Here is a 25,570-nt window from a genome sequence, read left to right as displayed (position 1 = left end):
CACACGGTTCAATTCAGAGGAGCTGGTCTTTGTCTTTTCATTGCTGCGTTAAGTGGTACTTTGTTCATGCTCTTTTAAAACAAAGTGGTATTAAGATTACTAGATTATAAAACTTTATTGGCTCCATGTTTGTTATTGTAAAGGAATTCCTTTAAAAAAAATACCAAAACAAACAATGTGAAGCCTCTGGATACTTTCAAAACATCCCCAGCCTGTTTAATTCAGTCAGCAACAAGCTAATTACTTCATATATAAGTGAAATCTTTAAAAACAACAACACAGAAGACGTACAAAATAAACTAAATATATAGTTTGTCTATTCTCAACTTGTTTTCTGATCAGATTCCATCATCGAGAGAAGAATATCATCGTTCTGTGCCTTCAAAGAGAATCACTATTAGAAATATACTTTTTTTTAAATCATCTCCCGATGGTACAGATCAGGTTTGGTTGGGTTCAAGCCCTAAAGCTAATAGTTATATAAAAAGATCATGGTTTTGGCTGAAAGAAAACAATTCCTATAAAGTGGTTTCTCTGTTTTAGAGTCTGAGGTTTTGCAAACGGCTCTGTAGCAAAGTCATATTTCCCTTTGCTCTTCAAGGGCAAGAGATATGATTAATACGGCTGCTCGAGGGGAACCTGAACATACCCACGTGGGATTTTATCAAAACTCTCTGGAACTTTAAGTTTTGCTTTCTTGTTTTGTTTGTACATTTTCAGATATATTTTAACAAATCCCTTCCTTACAAACTAAAACTGCACATTTTGTGTTCTTGTGAGTATTTTCAACAGCAGGACATTGTAATTAAAAAACAGGTTAAACGTTGAATTGTTGATTTAATGGCGAGAAACACAAACACGATGTCAGAGAATCGTTCTTTTTAACTCTGCTCTGCTCGGCCAACAGTTCTCAGCTGCACAGAGCGTCTCCGCAGCCTAATGGGTCGCAGCCCTGCAGCCTAATGGGTCGCAGCCCTGCAGCCTAATGGGTCGCAGCCCTGCAGCCCTGCAGCCTGATGGGTCGCAGCCCTGCAGCCTAATGGGTCGCAGCCCTGCAGCCCTGCAGCCTGGCCCCGGGTCCCTCTTGGTCTTTTCATGCTGCTGAGCAGAGTGAAGCCCGGCTGCATCCTAATGCCACATTTACATCACGCTTGCTGGAGCTGTAATTTAAAAACACACACCAGGGTCCACTATGCTGTGCTGGGATGGCTGGTGTTTCACATTCTGTACGGGGGAACTCGTTGGGTCAATAGGTTTTTAATCAGAGCTGTTCTGAAGCGAGTGCAGAAGCCTCGAGGCCAGACGGATAAATATTGGGCTGTAACGAGCTGCGTGGTCCAAACCCTGGCACTGGAAGTTTGTTAATTACGTTTGGTTACACAGGTAGAAGGAGGTTCAGCCAGCTGGAGCCACTTTCAAAACTTTCTATATTAATAATGTGTTTCTGCTTTGTCCCTGTTCTGTTTCCCCTGGAGCTCTGACCCGACGCCACCCGATCAATCTTCCACTATTGTTGATCTGTCTTTGTTCTGGTTTGTTTTCAAAGTGGCCTTGGATACCTGGAAAGGTGGTGTATAATCATAATTATATATTTTCTTAATTCCAGGGTTTTCCTTCCACCTCCGACACAGCAATGACCCATTCTACAAAATAAGGTGCAAGGACGAGACTCCAGACTTCGTTCTATGCATCATGACACTGGGGTTCTGCATTGCAACAGATTATCAGGATAAAAATCAACAAATTACCTCTGAATTATGTATTCAGCGCCACACAAAGGAACAACCACAAATAGACAAAAACAGCATAACACAACAGGAATAAAAGAGACATGAGAATGACTGACAGGCAGAGGCGCTGGAGATACGAGCAGCGAGGGGAAAGCAGAACAATAGGAACGTCAGAGTCGACGGATAATCTGTGATTATCAGTTTGATAATACTCAAAATGTGAGCGCACAGGGAGAGAGGCTCTCGTTCTGCTTCCACCGTCACTCAAAAGACGCACGTCTGGATGCGTGCGCCCGAGCAGCAGAGTATATTAACAAGGCAAATTGCTTATTTGCCTTATCTCCCTCTCAGGGTACCAGATAAGAGCCAATGAGTGCGGCTATCGGAAGCAGATTAGCTCCCTTCAGGGGCCAGCTGACAGGAAGAGGAAACAAAGCAACACATGCAAACTCCAAAGGACAATTCAGGGTTTGTAACGAGGACCTGCTGCAGAACTGTCAGAGTTTAGTTCCCTGACGATTCAGCTCTGCCTCTGCACCAACACTGTGAAGGTTTAATAATAATACACATGCTTCAAGGGTAAAAAATATTCTGAAGAGTTCTTTTATTAAAATGGAACATGTCAGGGCAGCGTTTCCTCAGATATGAAGGATATGATGGACTGTAGTGACTATATCTTCTGTGGAAAGATCTTAACCTGAGATACTCTCAATGAGGATATTTCCACATGACACGATTTACATTAACATTAACATTTTAGGGAGAAGGTGCAAATATACAGATTAATGCAGTGCTCCAAACGGCCACAGCTCCGATTCCCGGCTGTTGACTCAGTTATTATCTCTAAACCTTTTCTCTTTTAGAAATTAAAAAGGAGTTAAAGGAAAATTTGAGTATTTGAAAACACCGGGCTGATCCTAATGGTTGTGTCTTTTCTAAGTTTTTGTAAATAAATCGGATTCTGGAAATGCAGCTCTGGAATAACAATGAATACGTAGACTTTACAGGCTGGATTCAGAACAAGCAACTTTTCCCCTCCTTGAAATTCACACTTTTGATGCTTCACTGACTTGGAAGGTTGAGAGTTTTCTCATCTTTCATTCCCACTCCTCAGCCCCGAGCGTCAGTTCTTCAAGATAAAAAAGATCCTTAAAGAGTTAAAAAAGACTCAGAAGTCATTAAAAACCAGAGTTTATCTCCAATATTCAGCAGGAAACTTTGAAAACATATGAAGAAGTTTGGTGGGTTTGTTACAGAGGCAGCTCCTCTGGCTCAGGAAGCAGAGGATCATGGGTAATATCCACCGTTCAGCTAAGGTTTTGCAGGGTCGTTTTGGGATATTCAGAAAAATATGACTTATCACATCCTGGGTAAATAATATTAATTTGAACATTGACTTCAAGCCAAACTGTGTTTTTCCTATTTGCACTGAACATTGCATCAGTTTGATTTAAATACCACATTAGCATCTCATGTTGCACTGTAAGCAGGAATGCTAATGCTATGCTTATGCAATGTGTGTAATTTTCTCACCAGACCTGCTGCCTTCTTTCTTATCTGCAGAATTAATGTTTTATTTGAGAACTAACACTCCACTCTGCCTCATAAGACTTTTTATGTTCTCATATAAATACAAGTGAAAATAAGGAGATGACGTAAAAGAACAACATGGGAGCTTTTGGAGGTACTTTTACTTCCAAAACTCGTTAAGCCTTTATGTGTATAAAGTACAAAAAATCATCTGACTCAGCATTTTTTTCAGTTTGATGATATTTCACCTATTAAAACATTATTATTTCATCCCTGTCTCTTCTTGTCCCGTGCCTCTTCAGTAGCTGTGCTGGTTTGACCAAAGTCAAAGATCACAGTCACACTGAGTAAAAACTAACACACATCGCTGCTGTTGTTTTACCACAACAACAGGAAACTCATGCTGACCCGACCCCGTCAAATCAAAGAGAAAGACAACACAGCATCTGCAATGAGGAGCCTGCAGACCGGTGGTATCAGGCTGCACCCACAATGCAACAGTGGCTCTTCTATTAGGTTATGTATAAGGGGAGGAGATGGGAAATGAATCTCTTGATCCCTGTGAGAAATAGATGAGCGACAGAGAGATGGAGATCAAGTAAGGTGTAATTTTCTCATTTTTTCACTTTCAGAACTCAAAACTCTGCGTGACCATGAGGACTTGAGACCCAGATTAAGTCCGACCTAAAGGAGGAGGTCTGGATCAGACTGAACCCTGAGTGGAGACAGAATGAAACAACACAAGAAGCTGCAGACGATCCACGAAGATGTTCAAGTTGCCAGTAGCGAAACCATAATGATCCCAGTGGGGCAACAGAGTACAAAGTGAACCAGTTCATTCACGTTCTCCATTCAGACAGACAGACTTCAAACCAATTTAAGTCAAGCACAGGAAGACGCATGGAAACTCACTAGATCAAGTGTACACAACAGAACAAAGACACAAAGCTTGAATCAGACAACGACCTAACATCCCTTTTAACCTAATGGAGAAGAGTTAATAATGATGCTACTGGTAATAAACAATCTTTTACTTCCCCACATTACATCCTTCCTCTAATGAATATTGACTTTCTATCAACTTCCTTCCCATTAAGGAAACATATTCAGAACCATAATGTGCTGTGATGGCAGGTGTCAGTGTTTGTTCTTCATTTCAAATCCTCTCATTTTCTGAGCTAACTATAGCAACACTTCTTCCTTTAGTGGAGGTTCAAATGTTACACAGCATAAATGGCTTACAGAGACCAGTGCGTGTGTGTGTCTGTGTGTGTGTGTGTGTGTGTACGGGACCAAAGGGAAGTGAGGGGAAAATAAAGCAAAGTGTGCTGTAGCAATTACACAGTCTGTCAAAGCATGGTGGGAGGAAAGGTTTGTGAGTGTGTTTGTGCATGTGTGTGTGTGTGTGTGTGTGCGTGCCAGTATACATTCGTGCTGGCAGGATAAGGGAAAGAGACGCACACACACAGAGACAGACACACACACACACCGATAGAGGCTTTGTTAAGCCACTGAGAAGTGAGAAGACTCAGCCCATGTGTGACCCTGTTGACCAAACCAATTTCCTCCATGTCAGGCAGTGCATTGCTGTGTGGGTGTATGTGTGTGTCTTTGTGTGTCTGTGTATAATGTAGTGCAGGAACACGGCCGGTCCGATGGGGACTACACCACAGGGTCCTGGACAGACACACACAGTTAAAGATGTGTTTGCATGTATGACACCACACAGATTATCACACACTCCAGTTTACTGTATGCTCAGCAGGCTAATCCACTTGTATCAGTCAGTTAAGATGAACAGCAGCTGAGGCCTATCATCGAGATTATGTGCAATTTAGCACTCGTAGCTGTTAAATCTACATAAGAACTGAACTGCTTCACTGTAGATACAGGTGGTAATGAATACATCTTCTATATGAGAGGAGGAAAGATTTCTATCACTATGACCTGACAGCACAAGGAGTAGAACCAGTTTATCTGCAGTACAGAAGGTTTGGAGCTACCTGGGCTGGTTAAATGAAATTAGGTTTTTATGCTGATTGTATCTGGAAATGATTCAAAGACAGATCTACAGATTAAAGACACACAGGAGTGTCAAACCAAATAATAATGAAAGCTCCTGGACTCCCTATTTGTCCTTTCTATAACTATCCGTGACTGTTTATAAATATGGACCACACATCTCTGCTTCCACAAATTAAGCCCAAACATCTGATCCTTCTTCTTGCTGTACATCATCAAAGTCACCTCAGTTTATCACTTATTAATTATTGACATATCTTGCTTTGCATTGGTATATTACATCCTGATCTATAGGACGTAAAAACCAGGAGAGTCAGTGACGTATTTAAACAAATACAGCAAAAGGTTCTTGCTCCATTTAACTGCTGATCCTGTTTACAGCCTTCAGTGACCAGTGAGAGAATATATGTTTTATCTCTGCAAGGCCTTTGCAATATCAAATACATATACTCTGTGTGTGTGTGTGTGTGTGTGTGTGTGTGTGTGTGTATCTTCCCCTCCATCTACTGACTCACTGAACCAAGTTCTTTATCTAAAGTGGTTTTGGTCATTCAGCCTCAGAAGGAAAATAACAACCTTTTGTTAGAGTTGAATCTTTACCTTCAGAGATGCTGGTCATGAACTCTGCCTCCTCCATGTTAGCAGAGGGAACACGGAGCACAGATTGTGGTTCATTAAATGGGTAGAAAACAAATGATGGCTTTAACTGCTGTTTACTGTTTATGTGGTTGGCAGTGCATTGATTAGAATAACACAATTTCGAGAGTTAATTTAACAAATAAAATAGATTAATAGAGTTGAAATACGTTTAATTTTTGACTCTTTAAATTAAGTATTCTCCTTCATGTCGGGGCAGTAGCATCACAAACTGTTCAGCTTAGGAGTGAAACATTAAGTATAAGAAACGGCAGAGTGGACATTTCACGACTCGACAGGTGAAATGGACTCAGTGGACGATCACGTCATGTCGCTCAGACCCTCCTCTCTCTCTCTCTCTCTCTCTCTGCTGCTCTCTGCCCTCAATCCTCCTCCCTCCATCTGCAGCTCAGCTTCCTCCCCTCACAACAGATTAGACCGGTCTAAAAAGAGATTAAGATGGATATCCAGAAAATTCATTCTCTTCGGTTACCAAATAACCTTTACTTCTCCGTGTGTGTGGATGTGTGGGCGGATATACGTGTGTGTGTGTGTGTGTGTATATGTGTGTATAAGTAAGGCGCTTTGCTCGGGCACAGCAGGAGGATCGTGGAGATGGCCCGAAGGGGAAGAGGGACGGGGGCTGTTGTTTTTTCTCTTCCCATCCCTCCAGTAAAGCCAATTTTCTCACTGAGTGAATGGGATTTCCTGCGGATAGGAAGCAGAAGCTGTCTGTCGGCTCCACCCAGCACACTGCATTACCCTGCGTGTGTGTGTCTGTCTGTGTGTGTGTGAATGGCTGAGCTGTCGGTGGTCAGGAGTGCAGGTTGCAACGCTGACCTACGCAGCGAGAGGTCTCAGATGGGATTACACTGTTGGTGGCTTAGCGTCACGAGCTTACCCCCCCCGACTGTGAGAGTGCACGTCTGCATCAGAGCCAGGTATTGATAGAAAGTCCCCGGTTTAATTCATGGGGATAAAAGAAAAGTGGACAAATTATTTTAGGGGACAAGTGGAAAGTGCATTGTGTTGTTTGACGGCAGTGGAAATCAAAAGTGTTTATAGGTGACAAGGGGCATTGGCATCTGGTTGTGTACAGGATAAAGAGGCCTCAAGGGAGAAGTTCAAATCTGAGCTACGTCCAACTTATTCTTACAAACTCCCTTTGCTTCTCATCAGGAACACGGAGCCACCAGTAGAAGCTGCATGTCTTTAAACTGTGAATAGGTCCCAAGGAAACACAAAAGAACATGAGGAAGAACATGCAAGAAGAAGAACAAGAACATGAGGAAGAACATGCAAGAACATGAGGAAGAACATGAGGAAGAACATGCAAGAAGAAGAACAAGAACATGGAGGAAGAACATGCAAGAACATGAGGAAGAACATGAGGAAGAACATGAGGAAGAACATGCAAGAAGAAGAACAAGAACATGGAGGAAGAACATGCAAGAAGATGAACAAGAACATGCAAGAAGAACTGAACTTTCACACAAACTGAATCCAAACTGCTCATTGTGAATCTCAGAAGCTTTGCTGAGCATTTCCATAAGAACACAGACAGACCCATATAGAGACTAACCGTATAGCAGCGGGGACACATCTACATTAAAAGGCTTCACCGACATGTCTACTTGTGCAATTATTTGACAATTACACAAAATTACACCATTTGTCGGATGCTTTTAAGTCGCTTGTATTTTAAAACGTGACAGGTCCCTGGTGGAAATCAAACGCTGTCCCCTGTCTGTAACTGCCTTGCTCTAGACACGACAAAAATAAAACACTTAAGAAGAACTTAGAGGAGCCGACATAATATCAAAACACCCATCCAAGCTTTCTGCACAGTGTGGAAGCAGTAGATGGAGAGCCGCGGCTGCACCACTATCGATGGGTCTGATTGGACGTCTCAGTCTCAGGAGACACTCTGTCAAAGCGGGTTGCTCTCTGCTGCCTCTTTGTTCATGTGAGTGTGTTTGTGTCATATATGTGAAGCTGCCTGTAGGACTTCACTCTACATTCAGGTCCGGTTGGTGGGCTGAGGCGTCTTCTCTCTCCCCCCCCCGGCCTGATTATCTCCTCCAGTTTCCTGTCTCTGCTCAGAGAAAACCCATTTTCTCATGCCAATCAGACACCTCCTGTCACGCACTGTACTGTCCTCTTTGCTCTTTGTGCGGTGTTTTTCATTATCTGAGCCGGACCTCATTCCTTCACGCGTCTCATACATTATTCCCACACCGTCTCGTTTGTCTCCTTTTCAACACAGACATTTTTTCTGTGTCGTTACTGTGTCTCTGTTCGTCCAGACATGGCTTGTGAGGCGGTATCCTTGTTTGGTGCATGTACATTAGAGATGCTTCCTTTCCGATACAGATACTTGGAATGTGCCGACAGTGGTACAAATATACAAAAAAATACATGTAGGATTACACAACCACTGCTTTTGAGTAGCTAGTAACTTCCGGGTGCATTTGGTTAACACTACTCTACCACAAGTCCCTACCCTAAAACCAGTTTGTCAGAGTCAGTGGGTTTTGGCCAAAGGGCTGTAAGAGAAGTGATTTCAGGTAGAGGAACATTACAGTTTTATTTTTGGTGTAACTAATGTACTTTAAAGATGTGGCATTGGATCTGTACTTATAAACTTGCATATCAACATCTGCTCTGTCTAATTCCACCAAGAAGTTTGTTCACATAAGAATCTATTCATCTACATTTTTAATGAGCATATTTTCAGCTTTTGTTATTTCACTCATCAACAACATCATCATGTAGCACCAGAGAACAGGTTATGGATATTTTCAACACCTCCATGTAGAGTTGTATATAAAACTTGATCTGACTGGTTTTAGTATCAGTGTTGAGCTCTCACACCACATCTGTGTCACCACACGGCCAGTTCAACCTCCTTTTTATTCATTACTCACTTTAACCCGGGGCTAACACTTTCCACTGGGTTATGAATCACACTTTATCTTCTCATTACAAACACACACACAGCTCGTTTATACAGGAAGTAATCAAATATGTGGGTTCAATCCTTGACCAGTAATCCTGCTGGTGGGGACGTCTCTGCCACGAGGCAGGCGAGAGGTTTACTGAATCCATTTAGTTGTCATTAACTCAGCTTAATGGGAGTTAACCCCGTGCAAATAGACTGAATCGTCTTGTTTCGTGTGTGTATCACGTTCCTCCTGCTGTTGTTTCACTGGACATCGGAATAACCGACAGGACATGGTGTCTCCCTCTCTCTCTCTCTCTCTCGCTGCTCTTCACTTAGAGAAAGTTTTCACAGAGCTGCCACCAGCACATGTGATAACGTGAAGGAAGGAGCTGGCAGCTGTTGGAGTTACCAACCTGTCAGACATATGGTGGAGCAACACATCACACAGACATTGTTTACATCCAGGCTGCTGTTCCCTGTTCCCCGACTTCAGTGACAGGCTGTCTTCTTGTTTCTAGATGTGTCAGTCACTATCTGCCACTGAGACTCCCTGCTGTGATCTCTGTAAGCTCTGCTATCATCATCCTCATCACAGACGACAGAGGGGTCTCCAAACACAGGCGGCAAAACAGGAGAAGACTTTTCTCTGTGGAGAATGTTCGTCTTGAATAAAAACCTTAGGAGGAGAACTATGGGAAACTTAAGAATAGGTGATTATGATATAATAGACGGAGTTATTAAACCAAAGGAGCAGTGAGAAGAACACATACCTCCAAGAGTCCTCCTACATTCAATCAAGATGGAGTCGAACAAACACAACCAACGAACAAGGGGCAGAAAACACAACCTCCTCCTCCTTGGACGTAATTAGTAATACTGATGTCTAGAAACTGTTGAGTTTAACAACCATGTGTTAGACGTCTAATTGGTCTATTTTATGGTGAACTTTGATTACTTAAGTGCACATTAAAGCAGGGCTAGCATCCTTCAATGACCAAGAGGTCCCAGGTGAGACCGAATCTAAATGAGTTCTGAAAGCTTCTAGTGGACCTGATGTAGTCAAGTCTCTTTGAAATAATGTCAGTAGGCAGTAATTATATGATTTGATCATCAAGGGTATTAAATGCCTTTCTGATTGTAGATCAGAGAGTTGCTGAGATCTGTGAATCCACTCGGGGGAAAACAAACTCAACGGAGGCCAATTAATTAGTGGAGAGGACTGGCAGAGGGCGGGCGGCTGTGAGAGGCCTCTTGTGCCATCTGATCAATCACTGACAATTAAACCTTTCAGGGAATTGATCAAGGCCCGGCAACGAGAACCTCTAAGTTCAGCTAATTGCTGTTGTCCACACCACGGAAATCCAGGGAACAACCACACGGTGCCAAGACAAATCAGATCGGCGTGGTTCAGTGGGAATCAAAATCTGTCTCTGCAGGTTCTTGGTGCTTTAAGCATAAAAATATCACTGATGCCTGGTTTAAACACTGTATTTACTTATATTTTATTATTTGATTATCAAGAAACCTCTGACTTAATCAAACATTTGTCCTGGCAGCTGCCTGCAGGGTTTATTGCCGGTGTGATGTGAGGCAACAGGACGTGTCACTCCACAGCCCACAGGAAACTGACTGGGGAGGGAATTTCAAACAGGATATTTTTTTACTGGAAACACCATAAAAATGCCCCAAGAATAGTCTCAGGAAGGTATTTTCTTTTTCCATCGAACACAGGCAGTGGAATTACCCCCCCGGTCTTTTATACAGTTGGTTTGTTAAGGGATATATTCAGAGCCAGAAGGCTAATTACAATAATCAGTCACTCTGATTGGCAGGTGGTAAAAGGGACTTAACACTTTGAAAATCTATCCTTTAATCACAGATTTTTTTTTCGAATGTCAGGGTTGAACTTGATTATATACATTTGGGTGCCGAGCACACGATGTACACGACTTCTCGTGTCGAGTCGTGGCCTCACATCCGAGTCAGAAGAAGGTCTGTAAGAAACCTTGGGAATCAAACCCCCGCTCTGGTTCTTCCAGGCGGCAGGATTCCCACGTTAATCTGTGTTTCTGTACAGTACGATGGAGGCAGCTGGGTCGCTCATCCCCACCGTCAACAGATTACTCTGTCACACACAACTGAAGGAGATTGGGATTATTTTCATCTGAACCAAGCATCCTCATTGTTGTTCAGTATAATCGTTCAGGGGATACAGGTTTTAGAAAACCTGCTTATAGGACGAGAGGTTGACAGCAGATCACCACATTATTAGCGTTGATATAAATTGAATTCCACACACTACAGCCACTTGATGAAGACATTATTCAAGGTGTGTTATTGTGTTTGTAGTGATTAAATATACTGCGGCTCAATAACTATGATGACCTCCCTTCAAATGAAAAATATTCCTGAATCCAAACCAACACTGGTTTCTACTCGGACGCAGATCTCATCCCTCCACGAAGTCCCGTGTTAATCCGTATTTGCGTAATCTCGCTTACCAAACTTAATGAAAATACATAAAGGTAACAGAGGTAACAAGGACCTGTATATAGTACTAATGTGTACAGTTACCACATATGATTTAAAATCCCTTTTCCCTCCCTCTCCTTTCAGTTTTGCCGTCCCCTCGTTGCCCTTCCATCCTTGAAGCACTTATCTTAGATTAGCAAAGGGACGGGAGACCTTTTATTTTGTCCATCACTCCATACGTCGTTCACTCCCCCCCCCTCTGTGTAGCACAGACGAGGTGGCATGCTGTGCATCAGTATGCAGGCAGGGGCGTTAAAAGCCCTGCCAGTAGGGTGCACGCAGCGAGTACCAGCTGTACTTTTACTGATCAAATTTATATCAAAGGCCCGGGTCTCTTTGAGTCAGAGCCAGACAAGGACCGAGGAGGAGGAGGAGGAGGAGGAGGAGGAGGGAGACAAAGAGCGACTCCACTTTTCTCTACCTGCTCCTTCTGTTCGCCTCTTCACATCTTTCAGTGCTGTGACTCATCAGCCATCATCACACATAGACACACAAAGACACACACACACAAACAATAAGCATAAAAGTCGACTCTATATGTTATCCGACAAAGTTTCAAGTTTCTACCAAAGCCCAGCACCGACAACACAGACGGATGTTGGCTCCGGTCCACTGAGACTTTCTCTGGACCCGGCAGGTATTGATGCTTTTAGCAGTTTTACCCACAACAACCCCCCCCCCGCCCCTTCAGCTTCATCAGTCTTTTCAGCACCTCACCCGCAGTAATTCAGTGCCAAACCACCAGGAACATTCAGACACGCTGTCCATCAGCAGCCCTCGGGGCTCCGAGAACGCCCGTCAGCACATCCATCCAGCGCCTCCGTCCCAGAGGCGTCCCTGACCCGAGGGGGACCTCGCAGGTGAGACAGTGAATGACTCATAGCGGCCGAGACAGGAAGAGGTGGCCCGGTTCAGCTGCACTGTTTCACGCCCGTCGAGAGGATCGATCAGTTCTGACCATGTGCAAACCGCTCTCCTCCAAAGAGAAGCTGCTGTTACGACTGGGAATCCTAATTAGGACTTTTGAACATTTAAAAACAACCTTGTGATTCCAAACTTAATTCTAAACCTAATGTCTTTAGATTTTGTTGGAGAGGATGTGACGCAACAAAGAATAGTTGCGATGTTTCTTAAAGTGTCGGTGCTAGCAACACTAACATCGGCCACAAGGGGCACAACAACACGATTCTACTCATCTGTGAACCCAATAACATTTGTGTTCGGCTCTGATTGTTTTTTCTGATTGTTTTCTTACTTTTATTGCTGAATAGGCAAAATTTTTATTTCGGCTAAATTAAGGAACTTCTCTAGTGTTATTGTTTCAGGGGCCACAGTCTGGACACTTGGCGGTTGATAAATACAACGTAATGTTGCTGTTGATTTTGTGTCTGCTGAAGCGATGGAACACTCATTGATTTTGTAAATGGGTTTTGCTAACTGAGCTCTCTCGAATCTGACTCGTTGCTGCATTCTCTCTCTCTCGCTCTCTCTCTCTCTCTCTCTCTGCTAATTGAGAAGCACTTAGCCTCAAAACGCTAGTTGCTCACTGCTACACGTCCATATAAGAGGCTGTTTAAACCTGCATCTATATACATATATAATAGAAAAGAGTTAATACCCAGGTCACTCTGAGTCAAATCCCATTTTGTGGCATTAGCTAAAAACAGAACAAAACTTTGTATGTGCCGGTTTTAAGGTTCTGGGGATTTTAAAAGCTTCTCTGCCGACGTATCAGTTCTTTGCTTTGCGGTTTCATGCATCAAGCGACTGAGACGTGTAATTAAAAGAGATAAAGAGGGGAAGATATCAAGGAAAAATGAGATTAACACAAATCCCCCCCATTGGCAGAGGAGAACAAGACCTGACCGTAATACCTATGTGACATTTCCACAGCCTCTCGTCACAAAGCAGACTCACACAAACTCCTCTACGCAGACGACAACTGGCTCAGTGAAGTGAGAGGCTCTCTGGATTCTCTCTGCACTCGGTAGCAGCACTTTTATACGTCGTTTAATTATTCTAGGAACTCCAACCTACACTCAGCCGCCACCGAGGACGAGAACCCACAACAACAACATCTAGGGTTATCATCCGTTATCCGTGCAATCGATGGTTTGTTTAAACGATCGTCTGGTCGGGCTGGAGGCAAACAAATCGAACCACATAGGAGGGCTCACACAGAACTTACCTTGGCTCTCGCTAATGGGATACATTCATCTGTACCACCGGCAATTAGAGGGATATCAGTGGGCATATAAAGGCACTCGTTAACTCACTCAATCTCCTCAGCAGTGCAGCCTCCCTTTCATCAATCAGCCAACAGCACAATCCCTCCTCAGTTTCAGATTCAATACAAAAAGGTGTTTCTTACCTCCTTCCCTGACAGGTAGTAGGCGGACAGCAGACCTCCCACAAACCGGATGTTCACCTCAAACACAGACACCTCAGCGTTCTGCAGCACAGACACAAGAAAAGGAAATGAGACATGATGAAATAATTACCACTCATGAATACACATTTCTCTCTCGCCACAAACAGGAACATTAAGAGTTCTTAGACTTTGCGTCGGCCTTGAGGAAAATGGAAGATTAGACCGAGGACGGCTGTTCTCAGGCCAGGCAGATATTTTTGGATTCAGATGTCAACAGTTCATTGTGAATACATTTAAGTACTGCTGGATTCAGCGCTGCTTGAATCACTGAGTAGTAAAATGATAAATAAAAGAGTGACCGAAATGTTACGTAACAGATCTGAGAATGTCAAACAAAATATATGGGTGAGAATACCTGTGCTGCATGACAGGTTGGAACTATGTTTAGCCTGAACGCCTGGAGCTTTGGTGTGACGCAGCAAACGGCAATGAACAATCGTGATATATCACAATAGAGTAACACAAACAGTTGTATGAAGTCATATCAGAGATCGACAAAGCCACATGGAAAGAGGATATGATGCATTTAAAAGCAAACAAAATGAAACTTCCGGTTTTCTGGATTTGGATAATGCAAGTTCACAAATCAACAAATATAAAAAATAGTTGTTTTCAGAGATTTTAATGAAGAACTGTTTCATATTATATCTTTAAGCCAAATATGGATATTTTTACCATCCACAGTGGGGTTGATTGGATTGTTTTAAAACACAGAAATTCGTGAATAATTGCGCAAAACGAGGAAAAGGGTTAAATATGAGGCCACATGTAGGAGCACACTTTTTCCAATTCCCAACTGTGACGTCCCCTTTGTTGTGAAACAAAACCTTGAATGGCAGAGACAAATTGTGCAGCATCCAAACACACAATGCCTCTATTCCTGGACAGTTTCCAGAATGTGACAAAGAGAATGGGACAAACGAAAGCAGAAGTTTGCTGAACCGTTCGTCTCAGCTGCAGAACAATGACGCCTCATTTCTCTCCCCCGTCCTCTTCATGTCTGTAAGTCTCTCAAATCAGATGACGTCTTTTTGTGTTTGACTGACAGCTCTCATAAGTCACTGCCGTCGACCAGGGACAACACAATAGACTGTGTCCTGTGCAAAAACAAATTACATGCCATGTCACGTCTCCCCCAAGTCTGAGTGACAGACGGACCGGGTTGTTAATTCCTCCCAATTACAAGTTTAGTATTTGCTAAACAACAGAAAAGCAGCTGGAATGTAAAAAAAACAACCTTATTCCTTCCTACAGCTGCTGAATTGCTTTAAAGAGAAACTTTACTTTACTTTGAAATATCGTATTGTTGAATGGTTGTTTTCTGCCGTGGTCTTTCAGCGGCTTGTGCGACCACCTTTAGCCGCCACGTGTTTTTTAAAATGGTCGCACATGACCCCGTGTGTCAGCAGCAGTGTGACGTTATCTCGTTCCTGCACGAGGGCCTGACAACGCTGGAAGGAGACAAGTCCCTCTGTCCTGGTGTCGCAACATGAACGCCATGCAGAGCCAACAGGAAACTGAGTAAGCACCGTCTCTTCCTGCCCCGAGGACTAAATAAGGTTGTCTCAAGTCGAGTTGATGAGATGATGTCTCAGGCCTTATTAGATTCGAGTGGATCTTATGATCTATTTGGCCGGAGAGGCGTTGTGTCACTGGACTGGTTGTGTATCGGGTCCTGGAGCTTAAAATGACAAAGATAACACAACCGTCACTACAACTACAGATTAAATACATAGTGTTACTAACTTTTTTTAAAGCTTTGACTGGGAGTTGTGTCTCAGAGCCAGTGTTTCCCCCACACACAACCTCTTACTGGCACGGTACATTAACAGCCACCAGAGTATATTTGAATCACCCATTTAAGCACTTTCTATTTTAACAAGTAACACAAATCTTCAACTCTTCACCCGCCATAAATCACAGGTGACAAGTCCAGATGCTTTGGAGGAACGTAAGAAAAACACCAGTTTAGAAATTCCTGTTTTGTGCTTTATCTCTGTTAATGTGATCATTATCATCTGTTAGAGCTGTTCCAGAATAAGTCGTTAGTCTAAGTCTCAAACTAAACACAGCAAGGAACTATGGCTACAATCAGATCTGACTGTGTGTGTGTCTGTGTGTGTGTGTGTGTGTGCGCTGACAACTCAAAGCCCCTGAGAACCTTTGTACTTTGCTAAGGGTCGTCTGTCCTGATGTGGACATCGAGTTTTACTTTATCTGGAGTTGTAGAACTTTCCCTCCGTTACCTCATGTCCACAGAGACACTCGCCGGTGGACGCTCCAGGCTGATGTTGTCCCCTCTGTGTTCACCAGTCTCAAACTATCTCCAATATTTAACAAGCCCGTTTCTCTGTTTTCTGCCTCGGAAGCTTGCACATGTCTAAGTGTGACACGTCTCCAAGAACTCAAGGTGACTGCGTCTTCACTGTTAAGTGTCCTACAAGCTCAATGGCAGCGTTTTCCAAGTTTTAAATGTCCTCAGAGGACGCATGTATATTCAAAGACCTACTTTGCCGGATTGTTTCACAAGTCGAGTCACTGAAAGTTAAGTTTGTCTCCTCTAATGTGTTCAGGAACTTTCCCAAACACGAGTTGGGACAAATATCCATTTGGAAAAACATTTATAGAAACAAACTTTGTTGACATCCTGTAACCTCGCTGACTTTTTCAACTCGTCCTAGGCTCCTCACCAGAATGTGCTTATTGTAAAGCACATGCACAAAAGACTCAAAGGCAGCGTCACGTCTCTGCAGCGTTTCAGAAACACACCGGCAGCCTCCTGCTGCACGGGGCTGTTCTGAGTGGCAGCTCGACGGCTGGCAAATACTGCAAATCAGCCACAAAGCGGTGGCTCTGAAAATTCATGTCTGCCAAACCTCCGGGAGCCACTCACCACCGACACCTCACAGGTTTGGATCGAGCACATCAAGTGAGATTAGCGCTAATCTGAGAGGATAATTAACTGAGGCGTTAGTTGATAGAAGGATGTTTGGCTTAACGCGTTTTGTAAACACAGTCGAGTTTAGAGTCACGGACGTAAAGACAAAGAAAGTGTTTCTGTGTTCCTCCTTCACCACGAGCTCTGAGCAGGATTATAATGAGGACGGTTCAACAATCAAGGGGAACTTCAAACGAGAGGGGCCAAGTGTGTGTGTCTGTGTGTGTGTTTCACAGGCATATCTTACATGTTCCCATGTCATTAAACTAATCAGCTGAAGCACAGCAGACCTTCAGATATTAGCACAAAATACATTTGAGACCTTTTATCTCTGCTCACGTAGATTTTTACGTTCTTCAAATATCTTTACAGCTTCTGATAACAAGTGAACAAGTCGTAAAAAAGCTCAAAGGTTCAGTGAAGAAACGTTTAAAAAGTGATAAATCAACATTTCACAATTACCAATAAAGATAGCACCTGTTATCTAAAGCTATTATTCAGTTTACCAGTGAGTGTGCACACAAAAAGACAAATACATGTGTAAATAAATGAGCCACTGTGTCTTTCAGGCTTCGTCTGACATGTGGAATCACATGATGTCATTTCTTATTTTTCTCTAATAGAATCTCTGAGTAAATACGTCCTCGTCAAGGAGCCTTCAAAGAGATTTGAGCATTTCTTTGTGTTATCACGAGAAGGGGCTTGTTGTTCTGGGTAATGGTGCGATGACAGAAACGTAAAAAGTCGATTGCAACACAACTCACATCCGCTTTTGATGGACTGATTATATCCAGGACACAAAAAAATAATAATAAAGTGATTTTTCATGTTTCACTGAACAGACGGAGGTAAACATGTCCTCTTCTTGTAATCCCTGCATCAGTGACGATTCACATTAAAGCTCCAGCCCTGTTGTTCTCCAGTGACAGACACTGTTTGCACAACCGCCAAGATGCATTGTGGGCCAAACTCATTCCAGCCTGGTCTTTGCTGTAGAACTGTCTGAAGTTTTTAATGCTGTACTTGCTGTGGATTGACATTACACTATATGCATCTGCATATAAACACTCAGACTAATTTCAGTTTGCATTAAGTGGGAACGGGGGAAATTAGAACTAAAAGGACTTTTAAAAAGGTCTCTAATGGTTCCTGGTTCTCTGCCGGTGAGAGTCCTTATAGATTGTGGGTTTAGAGCCCCTCCTGTCACATGATGTGGCCTCTATCAGCAGAGGGAGCTGCTAAGTCGACTGAAGTCCACAGCTGAGTCACTTGATCAAATCTAAACCCCCTCAGGGACACATGATAGAAGGACATTAGCCTGTGTGTTACAAACTGAGAAGCTGTTCCACATTTGCTTCAACTTGGACTCAGTCTGTTTGTGTGATAGCCATTAAATGAGTTGTGTACCGGGTTGTTTGATGCAGTGTTGTCGTCTCTTGTGTTTCACACGTCTTTAATAACATCACGATCGTGTCTCCGGTACATTAACACCCCGACGTCCACATTAAAATCTCATCAACCGAAATGTATGTTAATGAAGGTGCCAAGTGTCTCTGTTGTGATCAATGACTCAGGACTTTACTGACTGGATTATGACGGAGGACCAAGGTTCCTGTGACCTCGAGGATCCAGAGGATGGAGACACACGCGTGTTCTACTTACCACGTTGAAGTCGAGGTTCTTCTCCACCCACTCGGTGGCGGCATCGAATTCATCGAACATTTCCATGATGTAGAGCGAATCCAGAGCGTCCACGATGGTCGCGCCTTTTATACTTCCTGCAGGAGACACAGAGAGAGAGGAGACACCAGACTTTAGACTAGATTAGTTTCCATCACTCTGCTAAACATCGGATATCCTGGGAAGGAATCATTAAGTTTCACTTCTCAAAATGAAGTTCACTGGAATGTTGTTTACTTCCTCCGTGTCACTGACAACAGGTGCTGGCAGCAGCTTCACCGAAAAGCAGCTCTGAGTTAAGTTTGGATATTGAATAATTTATTTTGCGCTCGACAGATGGTGAGAGGCAGCGATTATCGGTGCCGATGAAACGTCGGGAGTGCCGCTCATCTCTGGTGATTAGTCTCTTAGCGGGAGGGACGGCACACGGAGACACAGAAAACACCATTTCTCCTCGAACCCCCAAAAACAAATCCAACACTTCGTCTGCGCAGACGTCCGAGAGCCAAATAAATCATTAAGCGTTTGGAGCAGCTCCCTGCGAATCTTTACACACTGGTTATAAACAGAAGAGCTCATCTGTCTGAGCTGCGTGACGACTTTGAGCTGGGAAGGAAAATGCATAAATACGGATGTGTAGGACTGGGAGGTGGAGAAAATGAACATTACGATAAGCAAGACAGAGAGAGACGGGAAATGAAAACATGAATAAATCACTGACGGAAGAAATGACGAACGGAAAGAAAAACAGGACGGAGAGAAAAGTGCTGAAAACTATAATAAATCTAATGAGGAAGAAAAAAAACAGACAGAAAAGAGAAAAGTTTGAAAGGGCTGTAAAGTGGAGATGGAAACCAGGAGGGTGCTGGTTTGTTATTGTGGGAATGGGTCGGTTAATATTCCTGAAAGTGGTGGGAGGAGTGGCAGGCAGCTAAAAGCTTTCCATTAGACACAATGCTGAATCATCAGCGACAGCCTGTTGTCCATCGGAGCCAGAGCCGTGTTCACTGTGTCTGGAAGCCATTATTATTATTTCTTTAAATACACAAACCGCCGGACGACACTTAGACGTGAAGGTGATTCTGATGACGAGAGAACTGGAAGATTGTCTCACGGAAACACAGTGTGTTATGGGAACAGTTCAACATGTGTGTACCTGTGGTTATTCGTTTGCTTTCAAAAAAGGCAGATAAGAAAACCTTGATTTTGCATTTATGTTTACATTTGACATAAAGAAAATATGTTAATTTCCTCACAGGGAGGTTGCCAGGTTTGGCAGAGAAGAGAGACCTGTATTAAAACCTTCCCTCACCATATCTGGCAACCGCACTAGGTATTGATCTTGAACTGATTCTAAACTAGAGTTTTAAGAAAAAGAAGGTCAAGATGGATTGATTGGTTTTCATTTATAGACTAGAACACAAAAAGAGCCAAAACACTTATTTCCAACATGGTCCCGAGATTTCAAGACAAAGACAAACGTAAAAACAACACAAAAACATCTAACGACAACTAATCTAAAGACAAAATAATCTTAGAATCCTAATCGAAACCACAACAATGAAATCTGCATTAAAACATTCCGTTTGAATTATTGTGGACTCAATCACGCTGCATCACATCCATTCAATCATATTGTAAATGGAAAGACCAACAACATATGACTAATCCCATGTACTGGTCATGTGCTGTTGTCCAGTAGCTTCCCTGGAGCCATGGGACACAAACAGAGCATGTAACCACAGGTGTCAGCAGATCCAGTCACTTGTCCTTCCTGTTTTTTTTTTCACCGCTCTAGCATTCTGCTCCACTGAATCCTCCAGAGCGACAACGAGAGGACAAGACACTTTACTCCACGGCCATTGTCTTGTCCCCGGGCTTCCTCCCCCCCCCCCCCCCCCCCCCCCCCTCACAGCTCATCCTGAATTTGTGTGTGTGATGTGAGAGCTACACATTCTCTAATAGTGACCAGAGTTTTGAATCAAATCCGGGGTCATAATAAAACAGCTTGTTAGTCTCTATGACATGTGGGGACAAAAGCTTGAAAGAATAAATTAGTGAATTTTTAATGCGTTATTTAAATAATATAGTAATTGAGACGTACAATAACATAAAAATGGACAAATATTTGTAACCATGTGTGAGTTATTGTCTCTTACTGATAGTAATTCGTAATTTTAATTTTCTTTCCACAGTTTTCTCCACTCGATGATCCGTCTGTTGTCATAACATGAGATTTATGCACAAAGCTGTCACAACACAGTAAAAATCATCAGATGGTTTTGGTTATTGTTTCACAATGAGGGAAAAACCAAGTGAGTTTAGTTCCCAAGAAGAAGAACAAACGTTCTAACTGGACGTGAAACTGAAAATCTCCTTCTGACGACACGCTCACCCTCTCTAACCCTGGATCTTCATGGTTTCTGTATCTGAACGGTTACTGGTTCTTAACAAATGTTAATGGAAATCGGTTTCAAGTGTTTTTTTTTAAATAAACCTTCAAACCACTGGTCTTTTCATGAAGTGCACAGACGCCCCTGATCACAGAGGAAGATCTCTGATGTCAGTGAGTCAGTCTGTCCGGGGCCTCGATGACACAAGGGGCATCGAGAGTCCGCTGGAATCAGTTTGTCACCAGATCTGGGATTTGTGGCCGTGACCAGATGGAAAGGGGCTGTATGAAACCGAGCTGGAGGAGCTGAGTCCAGGGATCAGGGAGAGGGATGTGTGAGCTGCGGAGGGTTTTGTTTCCCGTTAGCGAGCGGGAGCACGGCGAGGAAGCAGATGGCTCAGCAGAGGGCGGCCTCCGTGGTGCCTGTGGAAAACACGAGTGGCGGCTGAGAGGGCGGGGGGGGGGGGTCTTTCATTTGTTAATGTTCATTCCAGAAACAGTGATTTTCCACCCACATCAACGAGCCGCGTCTGCTGCGGCAACAATCAGTCTATTAAAAGAATGATGGAGTGAGAAATAAATCAGAGAATCAAAAACTCTCCGAGGGCAACACATCTCCGGAGGTTCGATCCCCGGCTCTTCCTGAAGGCGTCCACTCTGAACTCTGTACGCTCCTGATGCTGCGTCATCATGGTGTCAGTGGGTTTGTGTCGGTCTGAGCTGCAGTAGCTGTCCTTAAAGTTTTAGAGGACGTGGACGACCTTCTGACAAAATGTGATGAGTTCACATCGGCAGGGATCGATTAGCTTGTCGTCCAACGTGGCTCAAGGCCAGAGACACAAGGGTTGTGTGGCCAAAAGCAGGATGTGTTACATTTGTTGTTGAAAAGTCAAACGACCACAAAGAGAAGCAGAACAATGACAAACAACATTGTGTGTGGGAGGGTTAGCAAGCTGTTTACGTGGCTTCTGTGTCTCATCATCCCTCCATGAGCCAGAAGAGCCAACACATTCACTGAGAACACCACAATGTGAACGGGACAAATGCAAATTGCAGTTACAGAAGGGTTTCACTCTTCCCCTCCATAGTGCACCAGTCTCTGCAGGCACACTGGTCACCCGCCGTGACACCCGCCGACACAAGTAATGTCTCAACCTGTGGGAGACGCCGATTGTAATCCTGGCCAAAGCTCCACTTGCTCTGTTGTCGGCTGTGAGCTCGAACCTGCCTCCTCCTGCGATGTGTCCTCGGCTCTCAGCAGTCGTTAGAAATCAAACACTGCCTCCCTTTGTTCCCTGCAGTTCACCACCAGTGTACAGCCGGTGCCCCGTCAGAGGAGACTTCACTCATCCCACTGCCCGTTGGAGCTTCTGTTTAACAGTTTGGTTATCCCTTGTGTCTGGATCTTATTATTAATGTCAGAGTTGAGATGAAAGAGCCAAAAATTCTAAAGTTCAGTGAAACAGTCGAATGCAGAGACGTCTCTCTGTGTGAACACCAACGCCTTGAGGGGGCAGAGAACGTAGCCTCGAGCAAACTCTTCCAGTTGTGAATTCAAAACCAAGAACAAGAACACAACTCAAAGAATGTGAGCAGGATATTAGAATCAAAGCTGCAGCTCGCTCCTGCTGAGGCTGTTTCTTGTTCTTTAGTTTACAAAAAAAACAGAACAAGACAATGGAGATCCCCGTTTTTCCACCTCACCTATAAAGCAGAATATAAAGAAAGGGGAGAACCGGGAGGGGAGGTGACAAATGAAAGAGCAGGTGTCCCGAGAAGAAGAGATTCATCACCTCCCTGTTCCCAGATAGAGAATAAGGATAGATGGGAGAGAGAGGAGGGGGGGGGCAGAGAAATGGAAGAGTGAAGAGAAAGTCGTTAACAGAAAGCATCCGTCTCTCCGTCCCTGTCTCGAAAAACAAAATCCATCCAGTTGCTCCTCCACCTACGTCAACCTGGCCTCTCAGCAGACATCCATCAATCTGCTCCTCCATTGTTTTCCTCACACTTTGTTCCAGTTGTCATCAATTCTTCAGGCAGTTCATCCTCCTCTTCTCAGTGGTTCTCTACTTCCACTGTCTTCTACTGAGTTCTCTCCTCCAGGTCATAACCTCTGCCTCTTCCATGTTAGTAGACGGGACATGGACCAGACTTTATCAGTAGGTAGTTCTTATCATGGGTTGTTCATGTGTCTTAAGGTCAGTAAAGTCACCAGGACCTTGCTACTGCAGCATTACTGCTTCATGTATATTCAATAGGAGGAAGTGTAGATGAGTATTTACATTTCATAGATGTAACATATGCGATATCTTAGTGTGTATGTGTCTTAGTCTTAATCTATATATTAGTGTGTGCGCGCAAATGGTTGATTGACACACACATGCACACACACACACGATTGTGAGGCCAAAGGTCAAAATGCAAATACGATCTCCGCTCATTGAATCTCCGGGCCTTGCTGCGGGGGACATATTGCATTTTTGAATCTATAAACACAATGTAGAATAACAATTGGCGCTTGTGTGTGTGTGTGTGTGTTCATCTGTTATTGTGAAGAAAACAAGGATTAAAACAATAAGCCTCCAGTGATCCCTTTGAATCTCTTCCCCCCCCAACTGTGTGTGTGTGTGTGCGTCTCATTCTGCAGGAACACTGTGATATCGTTTAATACTTTGTACTTCTTGTTGATTTATTCAGTTTGTATTTCTTTACATTTCCATCGTGTTCCGCTGCACCTTGTGCAAACCGTGTACACAACGACTGTAGAGGCGAACAAAAAGCTTTTTTTAATTACATCATCTGTTAAGTTGAACAATGCCTCTGATCAGCTCCCGATATTTCATTTGATCGCCGCCTCAGCTGAGCCACTGTCCTCGACGTGAGCGCGGTCTTATAGAAACTAGACACGGGTCGATTCGGCTTCGGGGGAACAAGAGGCAAACAACAAGACGTCATGAGGATTACATCATGCACACAACACAAAGCGTGACCTCCACATTCAGCGGTGGCCTCCAGCTCTGGGTCACACCGAGCTCCACGCCGAGGCTTTGGTCTATCCTCCTCTCTGTGTTACTCAGCCCCCGGCTCCACAATCCAGCCTGAATCCTGAGATGTGGATTGTGTCACAGCAAAGCTCCTTCCCCACAAATAAAATCAGCCCTACAAGTACAGGTCAGATTCAAAATGAGTCAGTCTGGCCACACTGGACGTTTCTATTTCCATATGCGAGGGAGCATCTTTGTTTCAAAGGTGTGAGAACATCAGAAAATACTGAAAAACATCCTCTTCTACGTCTATGGCTCATATTTTTCATTCAGAGATTATTATTGCTGCAAGGAACAGTTCTGGAAAATGTGCTGTGCAAGCAATTACGACATCTGCGCCGTCTAAAATCAGCTTGATGGTAATTAACACAACAACACACGTCAGAACCGGATCACCATCAAACATGAGTCAACTCAATTCTATTGTTATGTCGTGGAAATCAGTAGAGCTTCAATTTTGAGACTTTGTCAACCTGCTAAACAATAAACAGGTTGACAGAGAATAGACAGAGCTGCAAACATGACCTGTTTCCACCTGCACATGGTGGAGATGATTCAATATTGGCTCTAAACACACTCAGGACCTTCAGAGCAGAAATAGCAGAGACAGCCTTTCACAAGACCGACAGCAAGGTGTCACTGATAAAGGAAACAGACTCTCATCTTGTGAGGCTCATTCCTGAGTGTTTCTCTGCAGCTCACTGCTTCTCCGGGTCCATACTGTGAAGTTCCCTCGATGCAAACTCCAGGTCTAAATCCTTAATCCTACAAATTTGATCCAGATCTCAACTGCCTCAGCCGCCGGTGATCCCCCGGCTACCTCCGCCTGGATGTGGAGTCTGCACTGTGTGTTCTGAGAGGGGGGGAGGGAAAGTGATGGCTAAGGTTTTGGCTAATCATGTTAGCGTAAGCAGGAAGCGCGCACATGCACGACCACACACACACACACACACACACATCCTGAAAGTGTATTAACCTCTTGGCTGCTGCTGACAGATATTCAAGCGTCAACACTTTTTGTCAAGGTTACAGGGAAAGGTAATACCATGCTCCACTAGTGTGTGTGTGTGTGTGTGTGTGTGTGTGTGTGTGTCACATAAAGGGGGGGATTTAACGCAAAGGAAGCGTCAGGTTGGAGAATGTAGTTGTTCAGATATTTGGAACTTCCAGGGACCAGATTTCAGCGAGTATGTGAATGTGTAGAGAGAATCTGTTCAGTTGTGTGTTTATTTACAGGCGCCATCAGGGAGATGGGTGGAGTTGCTACACAATGTTCAACCTCAGTTTGTGTTACTATTGTTTTGTGGTGCGTGTGTATTGTTTGTATAAAAATGCTGTACTAATAAAGGGAGATTGATACAGGATGTTGGTTCATTGGGTGTGTGTGTGTGTGTGTGTGTGTGTGTGTGTGTGTGTGTGTGTGTGTGTACATGATTAATTGGACATAGCACAAGCTCAGGAGACTTGTACTTACAACACAGCACAAACAAGTGTGTGTGTTTGTATGTGTGTTTTTTCACGAGATGGATGCTCCCATCTCAGCTGCTGCAGTGCTCCCTTGTCTAAGTCTCACACACACACAAACCTTAGTGCAGCGTGTGATTTAAATCTTTTCAGACACAACTAAATCCACACACCCTTCTACACACACACACAAACATACACACACCGACACTGACACACACAGGCTT

At 43.7% G+C, this 25,570-nt stretch overlaps 1 protein-coding gene across 1 annotated transcript in view; it reads right to left on the bottom strand.

The window, feature by feature from the left end:
• Positions 1-25,570, bottom strand: part of man1a1 (mannosidase, alpha, class 1A, member 1) — a 93,503-nt gene that overhangs the window by 31,499 nt on the left and 36,434 nt on the right. The window contains exons 3-4 of the mRNA XM_062410855.1: positions 18,426-18,541; positions 13,766-13,846 (exon numbers count right to left, since the gene is read on the bottom strand). Of these exons, the coding sequence (XP_062266839.1) occupies positions 13,766-13,846; positions 18,426-18,541 (197 nt within the window). The remainder of the gene's footprint in view (positions 1-13,765; positions 13,847-18,425; positions 18,542-25,570) is intronic.

The sequence above is a fragment of the Platichthys flesus genome, chromosome 18 (assembly GCF_949316205.1).
Source record: "Platichthys flesus chromosome 18, fPlaFle2.1, whole genome shotgun sequence".
NCBI classification, from domain to species: Eukaryota; Metazoa; Chordata; class Actinopteri; order Pleuronectiformes; family Pleuronectidae; genus Platichthys; species Platichthys flesus.
This window is presented reverse-complemented; position numbering and strand designations above follow the sequence as displayed.